The following is a 16772-nucleotide window of genomic DNA, read 5'->3' on the forward strand; positions in this document are numbered from 1 at the left end:
TATCATCCCTCATCCCCGAGCTGTCACAAAAGAAACACAAAAGCTGTATCATCTGCTCTAGCTGTTTTGACACAAAGGCAATAATCTGCCCACATCTGATCCATACTAATTTTGTACCACTCTGGTTTCCAGAACAATATATATGTACTACAGCCATCACCATAGCCAGAGTCCTGCACTTTATAGACGCTGTGGCCAGTTGTGCCATAAGGGTGCAGTGGCTCAGTTTACAACAGTTCATCGACTTAATCCAATCATTCTGTCCTGCTAATCAAATCAGTCAGCTCCAGAAGCACGTGCTGGCAGGCTTATATGTACACCCCCAGGCTAACACAAAGGGAGTAAAATATTGGGAGTTACAGTAAAGATGAACTTCAGGATGTATATAATATCCTAGTGTAATTTTTATATGATGTTGTTTGAACTTAAACTACACTACTATGGTTTTGGTATTCTGAACATATGTGTGTTAAGCTGTTTTTAAAATTTACCTGCTGGTGCAATCTGCTGTGACCAATGAGCAAAACTCAAGTTAAGCATGTAAATGATGTATTTTCTAATACAATGTCTAAATTGAAGATTTTAGTGCACATTCTGCAGACCTTCAGGTGTATTTTGACATCACCATTAAATTTCTTTTGAATAACTGTCTCCCCAACACTACTTTCTCCTTTTTCTTTAAGCAAAATTTGGGACTGAACTGTTTTCATGCATTGTATGCTGCTGTATATGAGTTGCATTTTTTAAATGTTGAATGCATTTATTTTATTTATAGTGAGAAGTATTTGAATACTGTCTATCATTGACCTCTGCAAGATTTTAATAAGTAGAGGACATAGTCATTCATAAACATTGCTGATTTGTTATGGATGATCATTTAGGTCCCATTTGTATATGGAATAGTTTCCAATTTAACCAAGGGTAACTGTTCACATACAGTACACACGTGTGCAAGACTTGCATCTATTCTAGATTCCGCCTCTGAACTGGGGAAAGTCTAGAGTAGTAACTGTCTCAATTGGAGAAAATCAGTTAAGTATAGTAATTGGTGCTGTGACCTCATCTCTACATACTCTGCTATGAGGCATTTCTATTTTGGCCTAGATTTAGTGGGGCCTCTCAAGATCAAATATACATGCTACAATGTGTGTTGAAACTGTGCAGAGCTGTTATTTGCTTGGACCTGTGTGGCCCATTAGGGATTGAAGCATGACTGATAACACCATTGCATTGGTACATTTCTGTTTCCAGTTTATGTTTCTCCATAAGGAATCCTCACCACGTATACAAAGACTGGTCTGCGAACAAAACCATTGGACAGTAAGTGGAAATAGTGTGGAGGGGGGAAGGATTTGCTTTTAAATTGTGCTATTGCTCTGAACCAAAGCACTAATGTAAACATAGCCTTGTTACATTCGTTGGAGACTTTCTTCTGTATTTAAAGACAACAGACAAGAGTATGGAGTCAAGTAGATGCTATTCTCTTATTATTTAGTTAATGTAGCCTGAGATGAATATGAGGACAGAGAAGAACATGATTGTCCTTCTCTCTAAATTGGAGAGACATCAATTTGATAGGTGGACCACTCTGTGGATAAAGAACTGGCTGGATGGCCACATGCAAAGAGCTGTGGTCAATGGCTCAATGTCTGGCTGGAGACTAGTAACGCATGGTGTCCTTCAGGGATCAGTGTTGGGACCGGTCTTGTTCAACATCTTTGTAGGTGACAGGGACAGTGGGATTGAGTGTGCCCTCAGCCTGTTTGCTGATGACACCAAGCTGTGTGGTTCAGTTGATACGCTGGAGGGAAGAAATGCCATCCAGAGGGACCTCGACAAGCTTGTGAGGTGGGCTGATGCCAACCTCATGAAGTTTAACCATGCCAAGTGCAAGGTCCTACACCTGGGTCAGGGCAATCCCAGGCAGAGCTACAGGTTGGGCAAAGAAGAGATTCAGAGCAGCCCTGTGGAGAAGGACTTGGGGGTGTTGGTCGATGAGAAAATGAACATGAGCTGGCTTCAGTGTGCGCTTGCAGCCCAGAAAGCCAACCGTATCCTGGGCTGCATCAAAAGGAGCGTGACCAGCAGGTCGAAGGAGGTGATCCTGCCCCTCTACGTGGAGACCTCCTAGCAGCCTTCCAGTATCTGAAGGGGGCCTATAGGGATGCTGGGGAGGGACTCTTCATTAGGGACTGTACTGATAGGACAAGGGGTAACGGGTTAAAACTTAAACAGAGGAAGTTTAGATTGGATATAAGAAGGAAATTCTTTCCTGTTAGGGTGGTGAGGCACTGGAATAGGTTGCCCAGGGAAGTTGTGAATGTTCCATCCCTGGCGGTGTTCAAGTCCAGGTTGGACAGAGCCTTGGGTGACACAGTATGAGGTCTTCCCGCTCATGGCAGGGGGTTGGAACTTGATGATCTTAAGGTCCTTTCCAACCCTTCTATGATTCTATGATATGTATAGAAAATGGGTTTGTAATAAACAAGGCAGTGCTCATTTACATGCTTACTTGTATGTTTATTTTGCTCGTTCTGTTTTTTGTTGCCCTCCCTCAAGAACTGTACTTTTAGTTTAATCTCTTGAAATCTGTTAAATGAAAGTATGATCTTTTTATATATATAATGCATGCATATAGACTTACACACAGAGAATATGCTCTTTATAGAATTTACAAACATGCCCAAATTACAGTGCTTTAGAGTGAGAGCTACCTTTTGAATTTTATGCTTACTTTTATTGATCTGAACTAAAGATCTTCCACCATCAATTAAGACTGCATGCCCTTTTTCTGACCACACCATAATGAAGTGGCTCCTGTGCCTGTCCTGCCTATAGGTGTTTGTTGTCCTCTGCTGAAAGTTGCAGTGCTTTTAGATGCGTCAGAAAATACTGCATACAGGGCTGCTCTCCAAACCAGTTGTTTCAGGATGCCTACATTAGCTCAGGTATTCTTAATATCTAAACCAGGTCACTTTGACAGAACTACATTAGGGGATAATTACAGAAGAAGTGCTTACAGATGGGGAGGAGACAACTCTTGTCTCTGTACAGGGCAAGGAGGAGCAGTTACGGTGCTGCCATTCTCACCTGGCGTAGCTTTAGCTGAACAGCAGTTTGGCCTGTAACCTTATCTTGTTCTTGTCTGGTTTTTGAAAAAGTGTAAATGTGGTATATTTTGCTAATAAAAGCAATTAAAATCAAAGTATCTGCTTCCTCGGGGAGAGAAAGCAAACATGAACCAGGTCTCACCACATTCATGGAAGGGAAATTTACTGTTTTACAGATGGGAAATCTCAGATATAATTATGGTATGTGGGATTATAGTTTGGGCACTCCACTATTGGATTATACCTCTGAGCAGCATGTTGTTTTTCTGTTAGTTTTTCTGTTGGCTGAGGTTTTGAATGTTATTGATCGCTACCCCATGTGGGGAAAGTGATAATTTAGCATGCTAAAATAAACTGGGAGATGTTATCTTTTGCCTGATGACTTTTGCTCGTACTTTTTTTATCTTTTCTTTTTATATAATTTTCCATTCTATTTTGATTCTACTGCAACAGTTGGAAACTAACCATTAGCGGCAAATCCTGACAGTGCAGGATCTTTTAATTGCTGAAAAGAAATATTACCCCATGGCACAAGGCATTGGACACTGTAGAAATGGTAGTTTACATTAACTTCTTGTTACCAGCATTTCTGCCGTGATTATGGCAAAAGATGTGGTCTTGCTCTTCCCCTGGCGCTTAGGGGCACTCTGCCAGTTTTTAACTCTGAACTATCTTGGCATAAAATCAGAAAAGCACCTGCTCAGCTCCAAAGTAACAGTAGTGGGGGGAAAAGCAATACTACCCATGCAGATGTTACCTAGTTGTCCCAGCATGTTAGCTGACTTTAGACTTTTTTTTCCCTGTCCACTTAGATTCCCCTTTTGTGTGTGTGTGTGGTTTGTTTGTTTTTTTAATATTTGGATGTAAGTTGTTAGTATCTTCTAACATAAGACTGTGATGTGTCTTGCATTGTATTTCGTGTTATGTCACACCACTGTACACCAAAGTAGATGTGGAAGACTTGGAAAAGCTTTCTTTTTTTTTCAGTAGAAAAAAAGAGAAGTACAAGTTTGTAGTCACTGTTTTTGCAATGAAAGTTTAAATAAGCCACTAGTTCAGGGTGGATATTCCTATTCCTGTTCTACTCAAACCGTGTGTGCATCATGGAAGTATTCCAGTTTCCTCTTCCCAGCTCTGGATGAGAAACACTTATGTTAGCTGTCATCATCAGCAAAAGTATTGAGGCAGAATATTCCTAAGCAGTTTTTCAAGTGGTCCTACGGGAGTTAGACTAATCAAGCTGAGGCAATCCAAAAAGTCCCTCACTAAAGCTCTAAAACCACAGGATAAATTGTGTATCACAGGTTAATTGCTGTAATTTTTGTGTTATAAATAAAATAGAAATAAGTTGTCTTCAAGAAGAATTAATGGGTTAGGAAAAATACCTCCTTTTGATCAAAAGAAGCAATGTCAAAGTAGGTTTTGTTGCAGGCTTGGACAATACAGCTAAATATAGTGATTTTCTTTATGCATTTCTGTCTGCTCTATATATCATGGGGTTGGGAATGGATTTTTGCATCTTGGGTTCTAGAGTTCATCTGTTATCTCTGCAAGGTATCTGTTTTTTGGATGAGAGGAGTGGCTTCGTACTTGAAAAGGGCATGTCGTTTATGAGTGACCTTTTGGTATTGAAAGACATTAGTAGAACTTTGTGCCTAGTAATCAATGCTGTTTCTTACGAAGATTTCCTGCTAGAAAATTAAACTGCCTTTCTAGTGGTAGAGATCTTTCTCTGAGAATCATGGTTTTAAAATCTATTTTAGACGGTTGAGAAAGGATGACCAAGACTATAGTAGTAATTGGGGTGTTGTTTTTTTTTTGACAATATATCAAGTTTGATTCATTGGTTTGTTTGTAAGTTTTAATTTAACATTTCTGGCTTAATACTTGAAGGTCTTCTTACGCAGTGTCTACTGAAAAAAAAAGAATGCGCATTTCTCCATAATCACTTTATTATTTGGGGTAGCATTTTTGTTAAGGTTCTTTTAAATAACATTTTATGGAAAAACAATAATTTCATTTTTCTAGCTGCATGTTTTTTTAAGTCCAGTGACTTTACTAAAAAGTGAAATAACCAGAATAAAAATGGTTTTTTACATATTTTAACATTTTAAATAATATTTGGACAATTTGTATTGCATTATAATACATATAAAACGTATTGAATTATACAACTGAGTAACAAGGTGAAGGTAGAGCTAGTTTGTATTTGATTTTATTTGTGTGTTGCTGTTTTGGTTGGTTTTTTTAAGACCTATTCAAAGAGAGCTATGCAACACGCTAATGATAGGACAGCATAGTACAACACCTGTAGGGTATCACATGAGTTTGTAGGATGTGTAATTATTATAATCTCAGCAGCAATATAATAGTAATCATTTAACCTCACTGTAGAAAACCAAGCAGTACATTATGATAACATGTCACATATAAGACTAAGATGTACTCTTAAGAGAATCTGCTGTTAACAATCATGTGATTTGGTAATGAATCATATTCCATATGTGTATACCATATATATGTATACCATACATATGTGTACCATACATACTCATATTTTCCACCTTTCCAAACATTTCTGTAGATGCTCCATTTGGTGAGTGCCACTCCAGTAAATGTTACTGGTCTTCAGAGGTTCTTCTAGGTGTGTGTGGTTCTGGCTTGCATGCGTGATCTTTGTTGATCAGGGGCTAGGACTTAAATTAATAAGTGAAATAAGTGATAGTCCCGTCCCTCCCCCTTGCTTTTTTAATAAACGAAAGGGAAGATAGTGATGGGGAAGAAAGCTGTATTGGTCCCTTAGCTGAAATTAAAGGGGCTGGAGGATTTTCCAGAAGGAACAACTTGAGTAGGAGATACTAAATGAGAAGGGGAAATCTTGAAACTAGCTTTGAACTTACATCTCTTTTCTGTAAAAGAATACCCTTTCTCCAGGAGTAGGAAGATTGGCATGAGTTTTGGGACAAGGCATGAGCCTCTTTCCCTGCAGCTGCTGCTTTCTGCCCTGTGGGCTTTGCCCCCCTCAGTGCCTGAATTCCTCTAGCCTGTGGGTCCCACGTGCAGGTGTAGCATGTGCATGCTTAATACTTATGACATGAATGCCAATACAAGTGAGGCATGGTAATTTGTTCAAGTACGTGTATCAAAGACTGGCCAAAACAAGTTCTCTTTTTTCATGAGAGGAGCAGCCTCAGAAAAAAAAAAAAATTGTCCCAGTTTCTAAGCTGTACCGTATTGTCCCTAGTGGCGGAAGGATAGCTCATTGTGAGTAAGGGATACTCTCATATGCCTTATGCTAAGCAAGCAAATTATTCAAACAATATCAAATTGATAAGTTTTATAAGGTAAACACACTGTGTTTATACAGCATATTTAAACATGATCTCTATATTCAGGGAGGGAAATCCTATCCAAATTGAAGTCGGTGTCAAAACTTTGCTAGGGTCAGTGCTGCTTCTTGACTGTAATGTCTCATATTCAGATACTTGTGCATGCAAAATACTTAGTAAAGAACAATTTTGGTGTTTTAGAACATCTTTTATGAGATGGAAGTAACAATCAGAGATTTAAAGAGAGGAATTTCTTGTCAGCAGTGAAAGACTGTAAGCTATAGATCTCCAATACAGAATTACAGAACTATAAGAATATCTTTAAATCTGTCTCCACTTAACAAATTATTGGCATGCAAGTTACTTATATCTGTTCCTGTCTAATGTTTAATTTTCCTTTTTAACAGGTAGAGAGAATTGTTGACAAAAGGAAAAACAAGAAGGGAAAAACAGAGTATTTGGTGCGGTGGAAAGGATACGACAGTGAAGATGATACTTGGGAGCCAGAGCAGCACCTTGTTAATTGTGAGGAATATATACATGAATTTAACAGACGCCACAATGAAAAGCAGAAAGAAAGCACATTAACCAGGACAAACAGGACCTCTCCAAATAATGCCAGAAAACAAATCTCTAGATCTACCAATAGTTCTTTTTCAAAGACATCTGCTAAATCTTTAGTTATGGGTAAAGACCATGAGTCAAAAAATAATCAACTCTTTTCTGCCACCCAGAAGTTACGGAAAAACAGTTCACCATCTCTTTCTGGAAGGAAAAATATGGACCTCGCAAAGTCAGGTATTAAAATCCTAGTGCCCAAAAGTCCAATGAAGAGCCGGACAACAGTTGATGGCTTCCAGAACGAAAGCCCGGATAAAATGGACCATATAGAACAGGATCAAGAAGACTCTGTAGCACCAGAAGTAGCCGCGGAAAAACCAGTGGGAGCTTTATTAGGACCTGGTGCAGAGCGTGCTAGAATGGGCAGCCGACCAAGGATACATCCATTAGTGCCACAATTGCCAGTGCCAGTAACAGCCACAATTGCATCAGCATTAACAATAAATGGAAAAGGTATGTGTATGGATCGGTCATTTTTGTGTAGATTTTTCATTTTACTGATCCTTTTTGCTGTTCAGATGCAAACAGATTACCACTCTGTTTCAGCCATGTTAAATCAAGTCTGAAGAACTTCACAACTTTATTTTACATAGCTATATGACTACAAAGCCATTTTGAATTTTGCCAGCTTTTGTTTTCCTCGCAGAGATTCATTGGTATTTGTGTTTTCAGAATCACCATGAGACACTTCTATGTTTGCTTTGACATTGTGTGGTACACATGATCGGTGTACCATTTCCAGAGATTATCTCATTGCTTTATTTAAATAGGCCATATTTGGTATAAGTATTAGAAACATAAATTATGAGAATAGATCATAGAATCATATAATGATTTGGGCTGAAAGGGACCTTAAAGATCATCTAGTTCTGACCCCCCTGCCATAGGCAGGGACACCTTCCACTAGACTAGGTTGACCCAAACCCCATCCAGCCTGACCTTCAGAACTTCCAGGGATGGGGCATCCAGAACTTCTCTGGGGAACCTGTTCTTGTGTCTCACCAGCCTCATAGTGAAGAATTTTTTTCCTAATATCTAATCTAAATCACCCTTCTGTCAGCTTGAATCCATTCTCCCTTGTTCTATCCCTACATGCCTTTGTAAAAAGTTCCTTCTTGTAGGCCCCCTTTAGGTACTGGAAGGCTGCTATAAGGTCTCCCTTCTCCAGGCTGAACAAGCCCAGCTCTCTCAGCCCATTTTCATAGGAGAGGTGCTTGAGTCCTCTGATCATCTTTGTGGTCCTCCTCAGGACTCACTTGAGCATTCTTCATTAACAGTTGACGTATCTATTTTGTTATAAATATTCTCCAGAAAAAAAAACTGAGAATGATATTGCTAAAAAAAAGCAAAGTTGGTAAGTTTTGTTTCAGTGAAAATTTGAGCCAGTTGTGGAAGTACTTATGCCTTCTGCCTGGATTGAATTCTGTCTTCATTCTATTTTATAAATATTTTGTCATTTATGCCTCATTTGATATTGAGAGCTTATCTAGGCTTGATGCCTGGGTTGCTATCATCTCAGTAGATGACAGGTTATTCAGCTTGTGCTGTAAATTTTGTGATACCATTGAAACCCAAACTACTTCGGTGTGAGGAAGCTGTTTGTTGCCTTCACCCAGGTGAGACCCTCATTTAAGACTTCATGATCCTCATTCTTGTGCCCCAAACCTTGGCTCTTCCCTGACAGACCCAGGCTGTTGTGTAGTCACAGGTGTTCTTGTAAGCATGCTTTTGAGGCTCAAGTTTGAAGTGTAAGTCTGTGTCCTTAAATAAATAAAATGCAGTGGGTAGAATCTGCAGGTATGCTGTTGATGATGACTTGCTGGAAAAATTGCTTGAAAACCAAGGACAGGGCTTACCAAAGAACATGCTTAGAGGCAAACTACATGGGCAAAAAAATGTGTTGAAGGCTTTGGGAGAGTTTGTGTTGGATGCCCCACTGTTGCATTCAGATTTTCCGAGAAAACAGCTGGGGAAAAGCAGTGGACGAGGGAGGAATATGCTCTTGGAGCTGCAGTGTCAGGTCATGGACCAACCCATTTTGCTGCAGATGAACTAGGTAACCATGGTAATGCACACACAGATGCCAGGAATATCTCTTCCTTTGCATGGGCTAAAGAAGGAATGTAAATCTTAGAGGATGCAAACAGAGCTGGAGGGGAAAATGCAAGAAATGCCAGTACGAGAGTTTTCTGAGTAGGTGAGGTAGAGGAGTGTGTGTGCAAGCACAATAGTTTGATGATAATCAATATGCATTTTGTAGTATGGTGGTGTTCCTAGTGAAGTGATTGATAAGCTCTGCTTTTGCCTCATGGCGTTCGGAAAAGGCACACAAAGGGCCTTTTTGGGGTAACATCCAAATTGTGCAGTAATTCTCAGATTATGAAATTTAGAAACAAAGTAAAAACAAATGAACAAACAAAAAAAAACCTTTACATTTATATCTGACATCAGTCTTTTTTTTTTTACTAGCTTTCAGGATCTCTTGGACAGATACCTTTTTCACAGAAGCCCAGGCTCCAATTCAGCTGTTCTGCATGGCCAGAGTGGATCTTTATTTAGAGAAAAGCCAAGAGAGGCAGCCCTGTCTCTTACAGCTAGCTTGGCCTTGGAGCTTCCTGAGCTGATCCATTCTCTATCTCTTCATTAAAGCTGTGCTCCTCTTGCTGTTTTTATTTTTAACTTCACACTGCTATTCATTAAAAATGTAGCAAATCAATGCTTCGTTCCCTCCTCTGCATGGGGCTGTCACAGTGCAGGATCCCATTTCACTCCTTACTTAAGACATTCCTTCTCTCCTAAATGGACACCTATCACATTTTCAACACCAACCTCAGGAATCACACATCGTGAGAGGTATTCATTGAGAGGCAACAGTGTCAAATTCGTACCTTCATCTTCATATGCGCCAGGTCTGGCATATTAATAATACAGTTGATAGATCTGGCATTTGGAGCACTCTTTTCCAAATTTCCCACCTCCTCCACATACACTTTCTGCTAATTTTAAAGAGTTCCTACTTCCACATGGAGCATGTTGTCAGAAGACAAAAGCATGTTTTGAAAAATAACTTTTAACTTGAGCTGGTTTAGGAGTTATTATTATAACAATTTTGTTGGAAAAACCCAGTAGTCAAAACAGAAATCACTAATTGGAAGGCATATCTTTAAGAAATTCTAGAAAAATATATACTACACCTTAAAAAAATTAGACTTTTTTAATTAAAGCCAATTTAGGTGTTGATTTTTTTTAAATAATGTTGGAAAAATAATTTAAAATTTTAATATGAAAAGAGTGTTCCTAATCTTGAGATTATTGCTGTGACTGCTTTTGTGTGACTCGTGTTAGTTTCTTAGTCCCAATTCAGGATAATGAAACTCTTGAGTGTTTAGTCTGTTCTGGTTTTTGTTTTCCCCAGCTTTGATTTTTATTTTTATTTCATTTAGAGTAAAAGTACACACCAGGAAAAAAAGAACTTGCATGCATAGGAATATTCCATGACTGCAATTACTAGGAAATACTGGTGTTATTGTAGTACCTAGTGTGGCTTTTCACGAGACAAACTGCCATGATGCGGTTCTTGTTCCAAAGTTCCTACAGTCTCAGAAAAGGCACCAGCAAATATTTATACAAATATGCAGGGGTACCAGGGGAATAAAATAACAGTAATATTTGCTCTGGGAGTTGGTGCTTTCAGCACACTAAAATCTAGCTGCTATCCAAAGTACATTTTTTAAACAAAGAGAACTGTTGTATTGAATGTTCATATTTTAAAGGCTTGGCCTTGAAAACAGGGTCAATGGGATAATATACTACGTACAAGTCTAAGAAGGGTGATATATGGAAGAAGTGGGAATGGGTCACTGAATGAACATTGCTGTGCTTCTGGTATTTTGAAATATGTGTTGATCATCAGCTGTTATGAAAAGTTAATAGAAGTGATCCTGAAGTGGATGAATGAAACAGAAAAACACCACCAAAGAACTGAAATGTTGTGGAAAAGGTGTTAATGGCACCTACAAGCTATGTATATTACTCAAAACAAGGCAAGAGAAAAAGTGGCCTTATGTCTTAGCAGTAAGTTCTGATACCTTCAAAGTTTATGAAGACTTCCTTCATCAAAGTTGAATTAAAAAATAGCTTTGAAATTTTATTGCAAATGTTTTAGGCATAGTACACTCTCAATAAATTGGGAAGTTCTATTTAATAGAGTGCACAAGTGAAACTGTAAAGGGAATCTTATCTGTCAATCACCCAGGGCTAGAGAGCTGTCTTGCAATTTTAGAAAGGACTAAATGCCTGTATTGATTGTTCACCTTCTGCAAAGCTTGACCATAAACCAGGTGCCATTGCTTGGCAAATTCTAGGATTTTTGTTTGTTTTCTGGGTCACCCTATACAGTTTCTGCAGTGTCTATTGCTATTTCGAGCTACAGTTTTTATTCAGCTAACAATGTCCAACATGTGGATGCAATCGAGAATAAATGCCACAAAAAGGGATATTTTGGGCAGGAAGGCATGCAAAGCTTAAAGTATAAAATGAGCTTGAAGAGCACATCTAGCTGCATATGTTATAATTAGAATAAGGCAGGCTGATGGCTGGCATACGGGAAGAAAAGAAATACAAGAAATGCAATGAATTACATCACTTGTTAGGTAGACAAGCAGCACCAGTGTGCACAGTGGCATTAGCATCTCCCTCCTTGCATGTATTAATTCAGACGAATAACTTGCAGGAGTAGCAGGCTGTCTGAGAATACAAAGATGATTGCAGTATCTCACCCTACAAGGTGTCTGCTGCTTTTTCAATTGGATAATGGTGCTGCTGTTATCGCAAAACAATGGTATTAGCACCAAAAGAAAAGCCAGGCATCAAGAAAAAACTGAGTCAACTTAAGGTCTGTTTCTTACCTGTTCTCTCCCTTACCTAAAGCAGCTTATGAGATTAAAAACCACAGATTCAGAAAACCAAAAATCCACTATAACACCCAAGGAAAATAGTGTCTGTTGTTTGGTTAAGTGTCTGGTAGCTTTAGCTTCAACAGGAACCAAGCAAGTGTGGAAGTGCTTATGGAGGCAACTGGAACCAGGGAGAAATGTGCATTTTCAGTACAATACCAAGCCAAGCTGGATGGAGTGTAGTGGCTCCCTGTTCCCTAGGGTGAGGGGAGCTCACCCATTTCCCTCCCAAGTTCTCCCAGTTACTTTCTTCCCTCACTCTTTACGTGCCTGGGACTGGGCTTTACAGGAGGAACAGTTCACTGTCACCAGCACAGCTCATTAGACCACTCTTGAATCTCATGGGAAGAGCATAGCAGTTGACAATGGTGTGTTGGGCATGAACCACATTAATTGTCCAAGTGGACCACAAGCTATATGCATATAACCCTCTCAAAAAGCAGTATCAAGAGGAGAGTTGTAGAAGTTCATTACTGTGTGAATTAGAGTGGACAGTACAACTAAAGGAAAGTTGAAGTTTTTTGGATTTCTTTTTAGCCTCCTGGAAGGACAGAAGCAGCTTCGAGCTCTTCTTTTGTTTGTTTTTGTTTTGGTTGAGTAGTAAAATGCAATTCCAAAAAAAAAGCAGTAAGACAGGAACTTCCTTTTTCAGTATGTTTATAAGTTGCACTTGGATGGTGGCTTGATCTCTGCTGAGTGATCTGGAAAGCAACCAAGTATTTTATTAGTGCAAACAAAAGCATATGAAATGGATTAAAGTCCTTTGTAAAGCCTGTCAAACTTCTGAAATTGCTGGTTAAACTTCTTTGTCAAATGCAGTAGTGTGTAATTTTGTATCTTCTATTGTGTATGCATTTAGCAAATCACTAAGAGTAAAAACAGTTTTCATTTTATCAATCTTAAAGACACCTTTGTGTTCTTTTTCTTCAGAAGTTGCATTTCATTTAGATTTTATTCCTTAAAAATTCACATTATTACTTCTCTACATTTTAACCTACCAGCAATTCTTCCATCTGTATTACTATTTCATTTTCAAGTTCTTCAGTTTATATAACTGAAATAATACTCAGAATTGTTGCCAATTTCTTGTTTATCTGTATTTTCTGGGTTAATATAAATGCAAAAATGTTTAGAAGTATGGTAGACTGGATGGTCTATGTTGTGTGGAAAATTGATCTGTTACCCACACTGTTCTGGGTTTTGTCTTGCCCCTGCCCCATTGCTTGTGCAGCTCTTGGTACAGATTATTGTTACATTACAGGGTGCTTGAGGGTTGACAACTTCTCGTGAAAATCTTTCATATTCAGGGCCATATTGGTTTATGTCAATAGATTATCATAATAATAAATCAAGATTTAAGTGCAGGATTTGCTTGGATTCTAAGGCTGTTTCCTGAGAACATAAGGCATAAGTGACTGTTTTATTCTTTTTTCTGCCTTCCTCCAATGCTTAGAACAGAGATGCCCCAGTTGGATGCTTTGCGGTGTAGACTTTTGATAAAGCTAAGCTGGTATAAAAGGTAGCTACTTAGAAAAGAGTGGTCCTGTTTCTTTCCCCTGCTTTCCTGACCCCAAACCACAGGTTATAATATGGCCTAACCAACTGCTCCTTTAAGGACATGCTTATTTTTATTAACCTTCTGGAAGTGACAGTGAGGGAGAGGATGTGTCCCTGGGGAGGGAGATGGAAACGTGCTTTTTTCTTGTTTTAATTCTGTCCCTGAAAAACATTTCATGAAAACTGGATAAAATACATTAACACCCCCCCCACCCCCCCCCCCCAAAAACGCACGTGCATACAAAAACCCAACAAAACAAACAGAAAACCCCAAACTAGGCAAGAAAGTTCTCAAAAAATAGAATAACTACTGTTATTTTCACTGATATTTATATTACACCTGCAGGCCCACTGGTAAGCATAAAGCTCTTGGATGTGCAGTTCTTCTGATATTGTATTAGTTTACACAGACTGAGGATCTGGAGTACAAATCTGTCTTGACTGCTCTGGTGAGGTCAATAACGATCAGCCGTTATGTTCTCCCACAGTACTTGTACCAACATGAGACAAAAGTAATATCTGAGGACACATTTGTCGTACCTGCTGTGTCGAAACTTAGGGAAGATGAAGCACTGAAGCAAAGGCCCTGTTTACAGGGCTCGCTCATCCTACTTTGCATACATCTATGCAGAGAAAATGTGTTGAAGATCAGATTGAGCAATAGAGTAAAAATGTTGGGCTACTTTTTTTTTCTTCCACCATTGTCAAAATTGTAGAATTTCAGGAGAGCTTTTGGTAGCGCAGTAGAAATGTGAAGCGCTATCAAAAATACATGTGCAGTGCCTTTTGCAGTTGCGCCTGCCAGAGTAACCACCAGCTTTTATGGTCGCTTGCTGTCTCAGTTCTTAAAAAACATCTCCCATCTCTGTTAAGGCTGTGAAGTGGATGGAGTTCATGTTTGCTAAGGAAACTGTCATTATGAATCTGTGTTTTCTTGAAAAGAAGATTAACCCTAATAGGTTGATACAAAAATCCATCAAAACCAGACCAAAACATTCGTAATATGGTTCAGAGATCTGCCTTGATCACATCATCTACTTAAAATAAAAAGCCAACAAAACATGCTCATAGGTGGACGCCTATAGGTGGGATAAAATGTCATAGAATTAGTAAACAGACTATTTCTTTTTTTCCTTTTTTTTTCCCCAATGCTTGTGAAAGAGAGAAAATGGTTAGAGTTGAGGAGCTGCAAACCTAAAAATTTTAAATTAAATTTTATTTTTTAAGCTAGCTGCTTGGATAACAGCTGGAAGCAGGTTTGTATTCTACAGGTGATGGCAAAAATATCTTTTTTTCATAATGACAACTAATAAAATCACCACATTCCAGATTGCTCTAGGATAGCTGTACTTCCTACCCAGCCAGAGAAGTTGCAGTACTCAAACTGGCATAGTCATGATCCAAAACTGCTGCTCTTAGTTATTGATAATAATACAGCAAAGTACTATTCTTTAAAGAAAATAAGTACAGAAGGCGTACATTTGTGATATTGTATGCATTTTTTCAAATCAAGTAAAAAATACCTAAATTATCTTCTGTACACTCCATTTATATTGTAAATGTATTTAAGAGCACACACTAAAATGCATTAAGCCACAAATTATCAAACAGTTGATTCTGCTCTAGTAACTTTTCTTAATTTTGCAATCTTAGAATGCATAAAAATGCTTTTGGATTCTGTTAGGTGAGTATTAATTTAAAATGCTTTCAAGTTGTTATATTTTAGATGCCTTTAAGAAACAAAGGCAATTTATAAGCACTAGTGTTTTGAACTACAATATTCTATATTTGAACACATCTGAAAACTGGGAAGTTTTAAGATTTACTATGGAAGAAGGGGAGGAAAGAGCATCTTAGCATTGTATAAAGAGTTCTTTGAACACTGTAGTGAAACATGAATAAAGACGTGCAGATTGTCATTTATTTTCTTTGAAACTATTCCTTGAAAGAGGCAATCAAAGAAAGTAAGTGCTTGTGCTTTAAAAGGCTGCTAAGAAAGGGCTGGAAAGATGGAAAATGGAGTAAGCTTCATAGTTCATTGTAGTTGTGTCAGAGGTTAACAGTGGGATGTCATAAGACTCTGCAATAGGATCTGTGCTTACTTATATTTATTAGTGCTCTACTCAAAAAAAGTTGCAGTGAACAGCAAAGGTACAACACTTACAGAGAAACAGTTATTTTTTACTTAAGATGTAAGAAAATAGAAACTTCAGAGAGACATATCTAAAGCAGGGGGCAAAGCAAAAGTGATGAACAGCAGGAAGATGACTTGAGAAGATTGTTTTCCTTGTGGGCTCCTAAACAGTTTCAGCCTGGGATACAGATACGAGTACCTAAACACTGCTAAGAGCAACTCCAAGAAGATTTGGCCTAATATCAGAAGCTCTCAAGGTTTCTCTGTTTGTCACATACATTTGTCATTATTCTTCAAACAAGTGTGGTGTATAATGTATCTGTAGATCATACGTGTTGGCTGGCATAATGTCTTCCATGCATTAGCACTGCTGTCCCTCAGACTTCAACTTGGATTACTGTATTGTTTTTAAGATGGGCTAGAATAAGAAGGAGTGGAGAAACTGGCTGGCTGCCTTCTCAAGAGTAGTTCCATATGAAAGGTGTCCAAATGGACTTCCGATGCGTACGTCGTTGAAGAATCTAGGCCAATCCATTGATGAAAACTGAAACAATAAGAATAAAGAGGATATAAAATAATACTGAAAGTATTTTAGACAATAAGATAGTTACGGTCTTGAAATAGTGACTGATGGAGTTAGAAATGTCTGTTCTGGAATTTAATAAATAAGACAAGGGAACATCTAAAGAAATCAAAGCGTGTCAGATTCAGAACAGAAAGATAATGGCTTTTGATATGGCTTCCATTTAGTCCTGAGAGCTGTTTGCTAAAATGTATTTGAGTACAAGAGATAAAGAGATAATGGTATTTAAAAGAATTGTGGGCCTTTATAAGGATAATGGGAGTAAACTGTATAGGAATTATATAGTTTTACAAAGAATGTCTTGCTTTAGAAGTAAGGAAACATTTTGTAACATACCTGAAAACTGTAATTCAGGGATTGTTATGCTTCCTTCTGCACTTTTAGCCATTATTATTTATGAAATAATTCACTCAGCTGTTATTTATGAAATTACTTCATACTGTGCAAATATTCAGAAATTCCAGTTGTTGCCCTGTTAAGACA

At 38.3% G+C, this 16772-nt stretch overlaps 1 protein-coding gene across 4 annotated transcripts in view; it reads left to right on the plus strand.

The window, feature by feature from the left end:
• Positions 1 to 16772, plus strand: part of CDYL (chromodomain Y like) — a 105741-nt gene that overhangs the window by 44485 nt on the left and 44484 nt on the right. For 2 of the 4 annotated variants that reach the window (XM_061449388.1, XM_061449385.1), the window contains exon 2: positions 6847 to 7513. In XM_061449388.1, coding sequence (XP_061305372.1) covers positions 6847 to 7513 — 667 coding nt within the window. Of the gene's footprint in view, positions 1 to 678; positions 1321 to 2587; positions 2949 to 6846; positions 7514 to 16772 lie in introns of those variants that run through there. The other 2 variants (XM_061449390.1, XM_061449386.1) reach the window with 2 other exon arrangements.

The sequence above is a fragment of the Pezoporus flaviventris genome, unplaced genomic scaffold (assembly GCF_033815535.1).
Source record: "Pezoporus flaviventris isolate CSIRO_AGI_PZ_B2104156 unplaced genomic scaffold, CSIRO_AGI_Pfla_v1 ptg000007l, whole genome shotgun sequence".
In the NCBI taxonomy this organism is placed as follows: domain Eukaryota; kingdom Metazoa; phylum Chordata; class Aves; order Psittaciformes; family Psittacidae; genus Pezoporus; species Pezoporus flaviventris.